The sequence below is a fragment of the Mercenaria mercenaria genome, chromosome 13, assembly GCF_021730395.1.
Source record: "Mercenaria mercenaria strain notata chromosome 13, MADL_Memer_1, whole genome shotgun sequence".
Classification (NCBI taxonomy): Eukaryota; Metazoa; Mollusca; class Bivalvia; order Venerida; family Veneridae; genus Mercenaria; species Mercenaria mercenaria.
In genome coordinates this window covers 19,675,608-19,691,574 of record NC_069373.1, presented here as the reverse complement: position 1 = coordinate 19,691,574, position 15,967 = coordinate 19,675,608, and the positions used below count along the sequence as shown (strand labels likewise).

Here is a 15,967-nt window from a genome sequence, read left to right as displayed (position 1 = left end):
AAAATGAGTATTTTTGCCGTGCGTTCCATTTGATAATAATTCCGCGCTTGCGCAGAACGGCTGCACCAACTCTGCAATGAGAAACATTCAAACTTTCCAATCGATGTAACTCATTGCAGACTTGGAGCGGTCTTCTGCGCATGCCCGAAAGTGATTATCAATTGTAGCGCACGGCAAAAATATCCATATTTTTGCATGTCCGCATGCATTTAGTGTACAATATGCATAAAATACTGACTAAAGGTTAGGGTTAGTATCACCACGGTTACAAAATATATACATTTAAGATATTTTCGTTCAAATTTAGTTAATCCGGTATGTACCGGAGTCTGTAATTTATACCGGCGCTCCAAGTTGCATTGAGTCACAGTCAACTCCAATATATCGGTATATTCTGTACGCTGGATGCATTCCTGCTAAGGTAGTTAATGTTTCATACAAAACGCGACAACTTCCAGTTTTATTGAACCTTATTCAAGCACACAGTAGGCCTATTATTTAATTCCTTTTTTCTAATAGGATTATCTTACTTCATTATTCATACGGGAGGGCCGTATTCATTACTAATATTTTCATTACCGTGTATCTCATGTCGGTATTATAATATTTCATATTTCATACTTGTATTTTATGGGCCACGATTGAAAGCGCCTCCCGAAGGTATGGTTTGGATGTAGTTGAATACTTTATGTTGTACGTGTGTGGTGGATACCTTAACTCTGGTATATCAGGCTCTTTCAAAAAAGTCATTTTGAGTGACCCTGGGTACTGTATATATAGTTCGAATTCTGTCCAGGCAGTGCCCCGAGATTTTCTGTAGTTGACTAGTTTTTTGTCTGTTTTTTTTTTTTAAGTGAAAACTGACGAAGTTAAGATGAATTTTATTTACTTGTCCATAACGTAGTAAAGTTCTAGATTGAAATATAAAGTTTATCTGAAATTTACTAGTGTTTGGCTAACCAATTAAACTTTCGCGGGCGATTACTAGCAATTATACGCCTCGAACAAGGCGTTTCTTTGCCTTTTATTACCTGCGTACGGGCCAGTGCACGACGGTTAATTAATCTTATCAAATAGCTCCTCCATCCGTAACCACGGAGACCCGACCAGAATATTCGGGTATATCAGTAAGCACCAATGCAGACGACAATATATCGAAGAGAAAGTATTGGACAGTTACCAACGGCTTCTACACGTGTTTGCTATCTTGCCGACTTGAAATAAATCTTATCTTATACGTCTGTGGAATAGGCTCCCTAGCTATAAAGGTAACCATTCATCCTATAGCCCCAGCAGAGGCTTGACCCATTCTACAATTTTTAAATTTATATACAGTTTTAACTAATAGCCTTGCAGAACTGTTATATCCCTTTATCTCTTGTAGCTTTGCACATTACAGATACATGTGCCCCGACAACGCGTCTGCTAGCTATAGTCGTCAGTGATTAGATCTATATACCGGGTACTAATTTCGCACGGTATTTGTAACAATAACATGTTAAATGTTATTATTGAGAAAAGGGGAATCGGGTATTGAAACCATTATCCGTGACAAAATAGTTGTACTACTTTTGAATCGTATTGACTTTAAAGACGATGAAATAAACCCTGAATTACCAATAAAGACATAATCGACTTTCTGATAATGTTTTCGTTATCGTTCACTATTTATAAAGGTAAAGGTAAGTTTTATTTACCGTCGCTTGGTGAAACAATTAACATAAGCTCTATAGAGCTTTTCTTCGACCCTATATTAAGAACAGTTAAAACCAATTATACCTCACCCCCAGCAATTTGCTGGTACCCATTTACAGTTGGGTCGACTGAGACAATCGTGATAAAGTGCCTTGCCCAAGGACACACCACAATGGGAGTAGCCAAGATTCGAACCAGGGGCCTTCGCCTCCATTGGAAAGCGGCTTAGCCCTCTCGACCACTGCGTCAACCGCATCCGGGGGTTATTTAGCAGTAAATTTTGATGTAGATGTAGCTAGATGTCATGAAAGTTCTAAAAATGGAAAGACAATCGGGACTGAATAGCGTACTATCCTTAGATAATGCAAATATATATGCACTGGTCAGCACATACATTAATCCGCTTCTGAGCAGATTTTCAAAATTTTCCATATAACCGTTTAGGAAAAACCAGACCCGCTCTGGAGTTAAATACGCAATATCTGTAAATTGGAAGATACGTTCTGGTTCGAATATTTATGGAAACTGACTCCTGACAACTGATTTTGACTATTTTTACTGTGCATTTTAGGCTGAAATAGAGTTTATCAACTTTTCAATTGCGCTCGTGGTTTTCTATAGCAGAACATTTTAGAAAGTAATTAACGCGAAATCAAACAGCACTGTACATTACTACCTGCGCTGTGACATCATTGCGGTCAGTGCTGACAAGAATTAGATAGATTTGATATTTTTCAGAATTCCGATAAACCGTTATTTCCGTCAGTTGTAGGCGTTAGCATAGTGGTTCAGGCATAGAGGAACTGTAATGCATGGGTATCTGGCGTCAGACTGTGAAGGTCGTGTACTATCACATTGTACCTGCAAGTCACGAGTAGTGGTAAGACATTTAGGAAGAAGTCATTGAGTGCAGTAGAATTTCTATATAATCAATGTGAAATAAATAAGTTTAAAATCAAATTGCTGGGATAAATAATAAAATGTAAAGTCTATGCTTATTGCAACATCTAACGTACTCTCGTATACCTTTTCGTCACGCCTATTAATCAAATATATCTATCGAAAGTCATGCTAGAAATAACCTCAAAACAAGTTTGAATATAAATCCAGAGATGACTATTAGAAAATTTATGATCAGGTATGTTTTATTAGATTCACATTATCAATAAAGTTGTACCTTCAGTAGCATCGTGATATAACTGTGCAATATCAAATTTTCACAGTATTTTACATTTTGTATAACCGAAAATCTAAAATGTAATATGTAATATTTACATATAAACGGATGCATCGGAGCAGAACGTAGTCAATTTTTAAGGGAGGGGGGGGGGGGGGCGGGAAACTTGTTTTGAATTTAAGTGAAATTATTTAAATGATATCGCATGCTCTCTTAAGCAAATGACGATCGTTATCTGATATATTTCCAATGTGTATGTCCTTTAATATACTCTTTATTTCAGTTTGTTTAGAGGACCTTGGAAATTTATCTGCTAACATTGTATTGTGTAGAATATGCATACACACTTGCATGAAAAGTGGTGAGGTTTTACGCATGATAAATACTTAGTACTTCTTTTTACCTAAAAAATCATCTCAATAAATCATATTTCAAACACTATAAAACCAGCAAGACATAGAATACCGGTCGGCAGTATGAATGATTAGTTATTCGAGACTTTTAGACCAGTCCATGACCGAACGCTCTGGCTGGTCCCAAACGCAATCCTACAGTCGTGGGTAGACTTCAGAACCTGACATAGTCCAATATATATCTGGGGAAACATGTGCATGAAAATAATTTGAACCACTGTCTTACCCATACCCTGATCGTAAGAGGCGGCCAATTTCTCCAGCAGGTATAAAAGTTCCGAAAACATAACTCGATATTTTCATTCTGGTTTCAACGAGGTGTGAAACAAACGTTTTAGTCCATTTTGGCGCGATTTAACCTGTTCAGTGTTGGTATCAACTAAAAACCGTACAGCCTTACTATAGTCGAGGGCATCTGAACACAGTTTGGCAAGATTGCATATTTTGACTGTTGTAGGTACTGATCTCTCAACCGTTCTCGTACAATGGGCTGTGCAGAGAGTTCAGAAGAAAGTACGGATAAAAGGGAGGCAACTCAGAGATCGAAGAAGATAGATAAAGCTCTTAAATTAGAAACAGAAAGTAAAACGACCAAGCTGGAGATTGAGATTCTCATGCTAGGTTTCTAATTTCTTATTTGATCCTGATTTTAGAAACTATGTAGCACCAGTTTTTTTCAGACTTTTCTAAAGAAAGTATAAACTAAATCATGTTTTTCCCTTATGCGTTTCAGTTTAGTCATTCTCGTGTGTAATGACGCTATTAAATTTCAGTATGAAACACAAAGCTTGTTTGCTTTTAAAGAATAGATTAAACGTCATTTTTCAACATTTCAGTTATATAATGGCGGTACTGGTTAGCTGCTAGTACCAGTGCATAACTGACTTCACAACATGAATCATGGGAGAAGACAAATGACTAAAAATCGAAGTACATATATGTTATCTATCCATGTCCTTTTTCTTTTGTCTTTTTCAGGTGAAAGAAGTTCTGGCAAAAGTGAACTGCTGAAACAGATACAGATGTAATTTTATTTTAACCGTTACATCATTTATGATTTATTTTTAAATGCGAACAAATATTGGTTAACTTCATGCTTGTAGATGGCCATTTTACAATTTGATTAACACTCAGAACTAATTACTACATAGACACGTGTTATCATTTCTGATCCTATGGGATCATGGTGTCTATTGAATGAGCTGTATTTCAAAAGCTGGTGCAAGGGGACCTGAGGGATCGCATGAATAGAATCAGTCAGACCGTGTCTTCTATAGTTTTGCTTGGTTGCGTTCGATCTCTATGCCTTCAGATGATCTTCTTGCACATTTTATTAAAGGCGTACGCTAGAATTCCCTGTATATGAGATGGGCGAAAATTTTCCCAATAACAGAATTTCTTCAAACTTTGGATATTGAAGGACAATCATCTAAGAAACAAAAAAATGCAATAAAAATCATAGGTCACCGGTATCGAAAAAAGTTATCTGCCCTTGAAAACGTCATTTTTGGGGGAAATGCCGTTTTCAAGGGCAGATAACTTTTTTTCGATACCGGTGACCTATGATTTTTATTGCATTTTTTTGTTTCTTAGATGATTGTCCTTCAATATCCAAAGTTTGAAGAAATTCTGTTATTGGGAAAATTTTCGCACCAAATTCTAGCATACGTCCTTAAACTTTCACAGGAGCAATATTCATGTGGCGTTTGGTGATCGTTAGTAGTCAATCATACTTAGACTCAGTGGTGTATATGTTTAATTCCGGTCATCAATTATAAAATATTGCATAATAGAGGCGTGAGGGATGACACATTTCATGACACTCGATCAAACCGAGTCTGCTATTACTGTTGCATTCGAAGGATCATGTTACAGATTTTGTAACAATTACAAGAAGTGTAATAAGAGTGAAAAAGGAATTTCAGATTGGGATAAATGTAACCGTAAATTAGTATACTTTAGTATGAAGCTAGCCAAGTTATTATTATAATATAAATACATGTCAAGTTTGCGAAAAACCTGTTTGTTGTTGTTGTTTTTATGAACATTTCTTGGTCTGTTTCTTTTCTTATCCTTATCTGATGCAACATCAGACTGAAGTAAAAACTCTAAAGTCAAATGACACTGATATTAAAATTTAAAACTATATCTTATAAAAATGACATCGTACTTACTGCAAGAAAAATGTAGGGACCCTGATAAATCACCATCTGTTGGATTTTTAAAATTTATTTAGATTGTTTGGAAAGACAGATGTTGCAAAACTGCGCGACAACCTGCAACCAAATTCAGACAGACTGGATATAATTTATTTTGCAAGTGATCACATACATTTTATGTAAGTGAATATGATACCAGTCAGACTCTTTTTTTTGCTAACATGTAATTTTTGTTCAGTCAATATTTTGTTACAGGCAAAGGTCTAGCTTTTTTTTTCAAACATAGGCGGACGTTAGTTAGGGAACAGCTACAACCAGCATTGCAAATAGCTACTAAAATGGAAAAAAAAACTTCAAACGTGCTATCAAGGAAAACGTGATGATTAAAACACGATCGAATTATACAATGACTGCGAATTACAATAATATATTTCACGATGAATTATACAAGCGGCATTTGATAGTTAAAAAACGTAGACTAATTTAGAACAGCCCACGTATAGTACTGTTAAAAAGATTTCGTTTGATAATTTAATTCGTTCAGTTTGATTTTGAAGTACTGTACTTGATAAATGTTTATGAAAATTGAATTTTCTGTGAGATAATTTAACATTTAATGTATAGACTGTCATAGCTATATATATTAAAAACCCATGATGATGATGATGATGATGATGACGACCAAGTTTGTGTGCCACCATTACATGTACTTACAACGTTTGTTAATTTCATGTTTTCTGTTTGTATTGCTGTACTGAACTTGATAAACGTTTATGAAAATTGAATTTTCTGAGAATACATTTAACATTTAATGACACATGTATACGTTTATATCTTAAATACATCATGTATCCATGATGATTTCTGCCCTGTGGTTCAAATATCCATAATATCCGATAGGCTGTCATAGTCATATATATTAAAACCATAATGATGATGATGATGATGATGACGACCAAGTCTGTATGCCACTATTACATGTACTTACAATGATCAAGTACATCATGTACTGTATTATACACCTCAAATATCAGCACTGAAGCAGTTTAATGGCTATACAACTAATGACCCAAGTTGACCTCCGAACAAAGGTCACTTGTGAACAAAGGCCATTTCTCCCCTTTCCCTTGGCCGGCCTTTGTTCACAGGTTTCTCTGTACGTTCTTGCTAGAATGTCTACCCGACGAATCATTAACCAGATACTGTGAGATCATTTAAATTCGCTGGCATGAAATTCCGCGCAAACGTGAAGAAGGACTGTTTCGCGCGGGCTTAAATTCGCGCATTTTCAATTTTAGAAAGGGAAAATATCATCATAAAATAATTATAGCGCGGTCTTAAATTCGCGCATCGGTCCTAGTCAGTCGTCCGTCGTGCTTCGTGCGTCGTGTGTCAGTCAACAATTTCAAAAAATCTTTTTCTTAAAAACTACTTGGCAGACTTACACCAAACTTCACAGGAATGATCCTTGGGTGGTCCCCTTTCAAAATTGTTCAAAGAATTTAATTCCATGCAGAACTCTGGTTGCCATGGCAACCGAAAGGAAAAATTAAAAACTCTTCTTGTCCAAAACCGCAAGGCATAGAGCCTTGATATTTGGCATGTGACATCATCTAATGGTCCTCTATAAAGACTGTTCAAATTGTGCCTCTGGGATGAAAAGAGGCCCTGCTCTGGGGGTCCCAAATTTAACATAGACTTATATAGGGAGAAAAAAATCTTCTTGTCTGAAAGTTCAAGGCCTTTGATATTTGATATGTAGCATTGCCAGGGGATTTCTAACAAGATTGTTGAAATTATGCCCCTGGGGTGAAAAGAGGCCCGCCCTGGAGTCACTTGTTATATGAGTTATATAGGAAAAAATACTTAGAAAATTATCAGATCATATTTCCTAGACTGTCAACTATAATTACCTGATGACCACAAGCAATTAGGGGTCACTTGACTGTGACCTTGACATACTGACCTACTTTCTTGTTTTTTTTTTTAAGATACAGCTTTGAAATTTGGATGGCATGTACAGTTTTGCACACCGATCTTAAAACTGACTTTCAATGACCGTGAATGCGACCTACTGACCTACTTTCTAATATTTTAGCATCAGTGTGCCATTTTAAACAAGTGGCTCATATTACTCAGGTGAGCGATTCAGGGTCATCATGGCCCTCTTGTTTATGTAATGAACTCTGTATGAAGAATATATATCTTGATAAAGGAGACGAGGACAACACAAATCAAGACGGAGTTGCTTTTATTTCACTCCATTGATTTAAAAAAATGTTCACAGTTTTCCGAGCAGTTAATTAATGAAATATGGCCCTGAACCGATGTCAAAGGAATAAAATAGTACATGCACTATTTGGTATATAAGAGACACGATGTTGTCGGAAATGTTTATAACGCATCTGCATGTTCTGTCTGCAATATGTGCTTTATTTAGAACAGTCCATTAACTAACACTATTTTCCCTTGCCTAAATTGAACGTCGATGGAGTAAATGAACGAGCAATGTTTGAAATGTGTGCAGATTTCCAGAATAGTCAAAAGAATATAATTGAGCCGCGCCATGAGAAAACCAACATAGTGCGTTTGCGACCAGCATGGATGCGCAGGCTGGTCAGGATCCATGCTGTTCGCTAGCGGTTTCTCTAATTGCAATAGGGTTTGAAAGCGAACAGCATGGATCCTGATCAGACTGCGCGGATGAGCAGGCTGGTCTGGATCCATGCTGGTCGCAAACGCGCTATGTTGAGTTTCTCATGGCACGGCTCAATTATGGCTAATTAGCATAGCTTACTTTAGTAACAATTTATTTACTATTTCAGGACTTATTACTGTGGATGATCCATATTCCTATATTCTTCGGGAATTTATGAAGCTGAACAACACGGACTCCCTCACTTATGTACACTGTATAGACATTAATGATCCAGAGAATGTAAGGTTTTTCGTCGCCGCATTGAAGGATAGTTTATGCCTCAGATCTCTTAAACGTCTGAGTTTAGTTTGAATTTTTTTTTGTTTTACATCAATTGTACTATCTGACAAATGTACAAGATTGTACTCGTCACCACCTTGTTAGAAGATTGCATCAAGTTGAATTATTTACAAAACTGTGTATACTTTCAATCAATTATTAGCAACAAAAAGTGTAAAGTCTCACTCAGTTATTTACAAAAATGTGTATGCTTTAAGTATACGCAGTAAAAGACTAGGTTTTGGTCATTATTGCAAATAACGGTATCTTGTTAGGGCCATCTCAGAGACGTTTCGTTTTGCTTGCGATGGTACGATATCAGACCGTCGCGTGTAGCATCGTACCAACACACTTCAGTAGTATTAGAAATACCGCAGCGAGTCAATTTTGCCCCCCCGCCCCCTTGACCCTTTCAAAAAAACCCCAAAAGTCAAAAAATTAAAAAACAAAAAAAAAAGGGTTTTTCATAGACTATTGAAAAACCTTTGTAAATTGATTAAACTTTTCCCCCAAAAATTTTTCCCAAAAATCCTGCCAAGTGGAGCAATGTGGAGTCGTCCCAATTTTGACAAACTTTTGGCGAACTTTGGCAAACACAAATTAAACCCAATCAAAGCCTGCCTTTTTTTCTGCAAGTGGCGCAATGTGACATGTCTGCCACTTGGAAAAACTTTTTGGCAAACTTTTGGCAGTTTATTTTTATTGATAAAATGAAAAAGGTTTTTAACTTATTTTGAATTAATAACTACATTTTTAGTTTTTAATAATTTTAAATACATTTGTATAGATGAGTTTACAAATAAAATATATTTTTAAAAGAAAAAAAATTTTAATATAATATAAATCCTCATTATGTTACAAAAAAAAAACGGGGAAAAATGAAAAGGGGCTTTTGTTATCTGGGGGAAAATAAAAATAAAAGTTTGTTAAAAGTACGGGGGTAATTTAGATTTTTCAAAAAGCAATGTCCCTTTATTCCCTAAAAAAGGGTTTTTAACATTTCCGGTTTAAAATTTTTTGGGCCCAGGAAACCCCCAGATAAGGGAAACCCCCTGTCAATGAATGGATGCATATGTATGGACCTGTTTTTTGCTATGACACGATGTAAAAAGGGTACATGTGAAAAGCAAATGCTTCCAATTTAAAAAAAATAAATAAAAAAACATTTGGGAAAGATTGAAAAAACATTTATTTGTAAAAACCTATAATTTAAAAACGAAAATACACATTTGGGGTTGGGAAGGAACAACATTTCCCCTAGGGGTTTAACGCCCAGAAAAAAAAAAAAATAAAAAAAAACGGGAAAAGGGGGTAGAGAAACCCCCGAAAAATTGGAGCGATGAATTAGAGAAGAATTACAAAAACCAATTAAAGAAAATTTAGGAAACGAAGAGTGATAGTTAATGATATTGATATCTTGGTAGTGATTTAGTTGACATGCAAGTTTTTCAAAAATAATAAAGGAGAAAAGTATTGTAACGTTATTGAAAATTTTTAGTAAAAGCTTGGGTTATCATTAAAGAAAAAAAACTGGAGATCTGTTACTGAAGCATTTGAAAAAATAATTTCCGAAGGACGATTCAGTAAATTTAGGGTAGATGAAGGAAAAAAATTTTAAAAATAAAAGTTTGAATCATTTTTGAATAAAAAAAAGTTTAAAGTATCATACTTTTTAATGAGGAAAGGGCTGTAGTAATAGAAAATTTTAAAAAAATTTTAAAAAGAATAATGGGGAAAAATATTTTACAGAAATAATATTTCTCTATTTAGAAAATTTTTGCGGGATAGGGTTGAAAATATAACAAAACAAAACATTTGTAAAAATGCACCAACGAAGTAGAAAAAAATTTAAAATAAAGGTACTTTTTATTTTAAATTTATATGGTGATTTAAAGATACAAAAGAAAGAAAAATTTAAAAAATTGGTGATCGATTTCGCTTAAGTAAATTTAAAAGACTTTTTGAAAAAGGACAACCCAAACGGACAGGGAAATTTTTATAATTTAAATTAATAATAAAAACCGAAAATACACTATTAAAATTTAAAGTTTGAAATAATTCAAGGTTCTTTTTATGAAAAAGAATTTTTACCCTACTCAAGAATTTTTTTAAAATAGAAAAAGTTTTTGACGAGACTATAAAAAAAAATCTAGTTTTTAGAAAATGGAAAGGTACAATGAAAAAATTTAATAGTTGGGTTCCGTTTAGCGATCTTGAACAAATTTAATTTAAAAAAAAAAAAATTAAATTTCAAATAAAAAATGGAATAGAAAAAATAGATCAATTTTTTTTCCCACTTAACAAACTAGGCTGCTTAAGAAAAGTTATAAATTTGTGGGAGATAAGTATGGGTTTATTTTTCGCAGGGTTTTTGGTTGTCGTGATTTCACTTGTTCCAATTTTCCAACTATTCCTATATTTGTAGCATTTTGCGGGGGGTTTTCCTTCGTTTTTACCATATTTCTAACAGACTAAAACTGACGACAAAAAAATTTTTTTTAAAATCAATCACCACAAAAAAACAATTATAAAAAAAGCACGGATCGGAAAAGAAAATAAAGAAGATCCAAAAAAAGTTTTTCAGGATATTTTTACAATCTATTAAAAATGCAGAAAGAAAAAAATTTTCAACCTTTGAAATGCATATGAAGGAAATTTTAAAATTTAAACGGATAAAAAATAAAAAAAAGAAGAGCGTTTTAAATTTTTACTTGCTTTTTTTAGAGATTTTTTTTTTTTAAAGTATATATATAGATGGTTAATAAAAAGGTAGATAAAATGATTATCCCAAAATTTCTAGATTTTGGGAGAAATAATGAACCCAGACAAAAATTCATTAAAAAGTTTTAAAAAAAAGAAATGTTTTTAAAAATCAAAACTTAATCAAATAGTTAGCGATAAATATAAAAATATTATTGAAAAATTAAAAAATTTTTATAGCCCTTATTTTTTAAAAAATAATTATTTGAAGGAATGGGTTTCCCTTTTAACGAAGAAGAAAATTGAAAGATTTTGTATTGCCAGCCCAAAATAATATTCGAAACAATCCAAAAAAAAGTTATTGCAACGATTGTGAACAATGAAGAAAAAACATATAAAAGCACTTATGCGACCCAAAGCCCTTAATATTAATTCAGGGTAATAAAAAGTGTAAAAAGGGAAAAAAAAAACAATTTAAAAAGGGGAAAATATCAAAAACCAGGGAAAAAGATATAAATTTAAAATTTTTTAGTTTTTCTTAAAGATAATTTAAAATTTTATTTTTTTTATTATTTTTTAATCCTTTTTCCCTTTAAATTTGTTTTTTTTCTAAATAAAATTTAAAGATGGAAATCGAAGATTACAAAACAATATTATAAAAATTTAAAATTAAAATTACTATAGAAAGACCCAAAAAAATCAATTATATTTAACTATAAAGTTTTATAAAAACTTAAATTAAACTTAAAATTTTAAAAAAGGTTAAAAATAAATTTTGTTTTAAAAAAACTTTTGTAAAATGGATAAAAAAAAGATACAATTATAAATCGCTTATTTTAATCAAAGGTTTTGAATTTTTTTAAAAAAATGAAAAAAAAAAAAAAATTTACATCAAGTTTTGATGAAATAATAAATAAAATTGGTAATTGGATTTCTGAAGGAAAAGGGTGGGAAAAGAGTCATTTGATGTCATTTATAAAAATATAAGTAAGTCCTTGGCTGCTTCAAGTTTTTTAGATTTTCCCAAAAACCCTTTAAAAAATTCAATAAAGGATTAATAAAATAAAGAACGGATAATGTTTTTTGGGTGTCATTTAGTTATAAATTTTCCCTGTAAAAAAAAATTGAAAGAGTTTCAAATTATAAAAAACATATAAACATCTGATTATACTGGAATTAAATTTTTCTTTTACTTTAAAATAAATCCAAATAAAGTTTTAATGAAATATCTTTTAATAATTTGGTTAGAAAAAATATTTTTTACCCTTGAAATATCAAAATATAAATACGAAAAAACCTGGACTGTTGTAATTATAAATGAAAAATAAATGATAAAAAAAAAGTTAAAAAAAATAGATGACTGTAAACACTCAAAAACTGTAGTAAAAAATTTATGTTTGGATAAAAGACTTTAATAGATTAATTTAAAAAACCAAAAGACAACAAAAAAAAACTTTTTTGAAAATATTTTTTAAAAATTTTTACTCAAAAAGATATTAAATAAAACAATCCCAAAATTTGTTTGCTTTAATGGTACCCAAGGCGAAAAAAAATGCCAAAAGAGGGAAGTAAAGTATTTTTTAAAAAATTTTCCAAAAGGGTTTTTTTGCGTCCCTTTTGAATTTAGCTTTTTGAAAAAAAAACTAAAAAAGTTTTAATGCTTTACCATAAAAAAGAATTTCATTTATGAACCTTACAAAAATTAGATTTTTTACGGCTAAAAATTTGTTTTTTGTTATGACGAAAATATACTAAACCAACCAGATTTATAGGGGCCCTAAGCGTTTATAAGTTTATAAAAAAATTTGGGGGAAGGGAAATATTGTAAAGAAAATTTAAAAAATTTTTAAACAAGGGAACTAGAATGTCAAAAAATGATTAAACCAAATTTTAAAAAACAAAAGTTTTGTCATATTTGTGAAAAAGAATATGGGAAAATGAAAAATCCTGTCCGTGCCATTGCTTTTAACGGAAATTTTAGAGGAAGTCCCCTCACCAAAAGTAATTTTAAATTTTAGCTAACACAAAAAATTTCCTGTTATTTTTATAATTTTAAAAGGGGTTATGAGGTCATTTTATTATGCAAAAAATGGGAAATTTAAAAAAAAAATTTTTGTTATTCCTAAAATAGGGGAAGATTATGGATTTATGATTTCTGATTTGGTCTTTTTGATTCATTAAAATTTTTTGTCTCAATATTGGAAAAATTAGAAAAAAATATTCCAAATTTAAATACTATCTCAAGAATTTAATTGTGAAAATGTTGAATTTTTAAAGAAAAAAGGTGTTACCCTATGATTACATGGTTTCTTTTAAAAAAATTCAAAGAAACAAAATTCCCTTCTAAAGGGTTTTTTTTATTCTTTTTTAAAAAAATAATTTTTTGATATGAATAGAACATGCTAAAAATTCGGAAAAATTTAAATTAAAAAATGGGAGAAATCATGATTTTTTTTAAAAACTGATGTTTTTCTTTTAGTGTGTTTCAAAATTTTAGAAAACTATGTTTAGAGTCAAAAATTAGATCTTGTCAATTTTAGTAGTCCTGGTTAGCTTGGGAGAAATGAAAAAAATGCGGGAATTAAGTTAGATTTAAAATTATTGATAGATTTTTTATTGAAAAGGGCTAAGGGGGAATAAGTTATTTTTAAAAACGTACAGTAAAGAAAAACATAAATATATGAAAGATTATAATTCAAAAGAAGAAAGAAAATATTTTAGTCCCCTCGACGCCAAAAACCCTTTTGGGTTGGCTAGTGCCCCTTTTACCCTTGGAAACTTTAAATTTTTATATCGAAAAAAAAAATTTTTAAGAATTAATTGAAAAAGGTTTAAAAACTAACTTAATAGTTAATGTGATCTTGAATTCCGAAAGGAATTACATAAAACCACAAGGATTTCTTTTGCCCTAAAAAAAATTAAAATACCGAAAATGGCTTTTGATTATAGAAAAATATTAAAAAAGAATTTAAAAATGGGAAAAAAAAGTATGTAAAAAAGGGGTTCCAATTTAAATGAAAAAAAAAAATTAGTATTTCTTTAAAAAAATTTTGAATTTTAATACAAAATTGGGTTTTTAAAAGAACAAAAAAAAAAATTTTAATTTTTGATGAAAGTCTTGGGTTTAAAAAAAAGTATATTGATTTTAATCTAAAAAAAATCTAAAGCAAAAAATTCTTTTTGAAAGGATTTTTAAGTTAATGAACAATTCTTATTGGGTTTTAAAACGATGGAAAATTTACAAAAGAGGGTTAATTTTAAATTAACAATGATAAAAAAATATTTTTATTAAAATACATAGAAAACCTTTTTTTTGTTATTTTCAACGATTTTTAACTCTAACCTTTTTGGTATTCATAGAATAAAAAAAGTTTGTTAAAACAGCCCTTTGGGTTTTGTTGGAATGGCATTTAGATTTTCAAAATTTTAATGATGATTTTCATTAAAATTACTTTAAAGGGAAAAGTACGAGAAAATTGTAAATTATTTTTTTACGACACTGTTTCATTTGTTATGAAATTAAAACCAAAGTGCGTTAAAGACTTTTAAAGGACAAAGATTTATTTGAAAATAGTGTTACGATATTAATTAAAAATTTTATTTTGATAATAAAAAAAAAGTAATTAAAAAATTTAAGATGAGCTGTGTGTAAAATTTTGTTGAATTTTTGGGATAAAGAAGAAAAATGTATTCATTTTTATTAGAAATGAAGTTAACTTTAAAAAAAAGAAAAGGGAATTTAAAAAAACTTTTTGTTAAGAAAACAATATTTTCATAAAAATTATAAAGACTTTGTTTAATTCAACCAAAGTAATCACACTTTTAAAGTTATTCTTTAAATAAACACAATCTTTCCTTTTGGTTAAAAAATAAAACTTCTTTATATTTTAGCGATTAAAAGAATATCGTAAGGGTTTTTGATACATTAGCTTATTCAAAATTAATTAAATTTTTAAAAAAGTTTTTTATTTAATTTTTTATTAAATTATAGAACCAAAAATTTGTTAATGAATTTTTTTACTTTTTAAAGAATTAATATAAAAACATCTTTTTTTTTTAAAATTTTAGATAATTAATAAAATGTTTATTTTTTGTTATTTTTTACATGTAACTTTAAAGAATTACATTTCTTTTTTTTTTAAATTGTAATTTAGCTTCTCCTTTATTAATTTAATTGCATCAAAAAGAATAATTTTAAGAGAAATTTAAAATTAATTTGTTACTTTAAACTTTTTAAACCCAAAACCAGGACACATTTCTTTTTGCCATTGAAATAATCACCTCGGTATTTTGGGGTTAAAAATTTGTTAAAAACAATGGGGGTTTTCTTATAATTGTCTTTCTTTTTGTTTTCTTTTTTATTTACTTTTCTTTTTATTATTAAATTTCCCTTTATTTTTAATTATTATTAAATTTCGTTAAATAAATTCTTTTTTATTAAAAAAAATTTATAATAGTTTGTTCATTTACTCTTTGATTATGAATTTTTAGTATTTTATCAATAAACATAAAAACGGTATTTTATTTGTAACATTTTAATGAAAAAAAACAATAAATCCGCAAAGATACTTTTTTTGTTTGATTTTGAACATGTTGTTTTTTACATTTTGGATATAAAATATTCTTTTGGGGGGGGGAAGCCCAAATGGGTCAAAGTAAATGTTTTTTAAGAAACAAACCCAAGGGTTTTCCCAGGACCAAAGAGTATTAAAAATTTTAATTCCCCACCGCCCTTTTTTTTTAATTTTAAAAAATTATTCTACAAAAAAACCCCCAAAAAGTTTTTTTTTTTAATTGTTTTCCCCATTGTTAAATTTCAAAGTAAATTGGTTTTTTTAAAAATTTT

At 30.4% G+C, this 15,967-nt stretch overlaps 1 protein-coding gene across 1 annotated transcript; it reads left to right on the top strand.

Moving 5' to 3' along the window:
• Positions 1-3,401: 3,401 nt before the first annotated feature.
• LOC123529493 (G protein alpha i subunit-like) lies at positions 3,402-8,765 on the top strand. The gene is made up of 4 exons (XM_053520682.1): positions 3,402-3,906; positions 4,264-4,309; positions 5,522-5,623; positions 8,270-8,765. The coding sequence occupies exons 1-4, from the start codon at positions 3,771-3,773 to the stop codon at positions 8,286-8,288; spliced, it is 303 nt and encodes a 100-aa protein (XP_053376657.1). The 5' UTR covers positions 3,402-3,770; the 3' UTR covers positions 8,289-8,765.
• Positions 8,766-15,967: the final 7,202 nt, after the last annotated feature.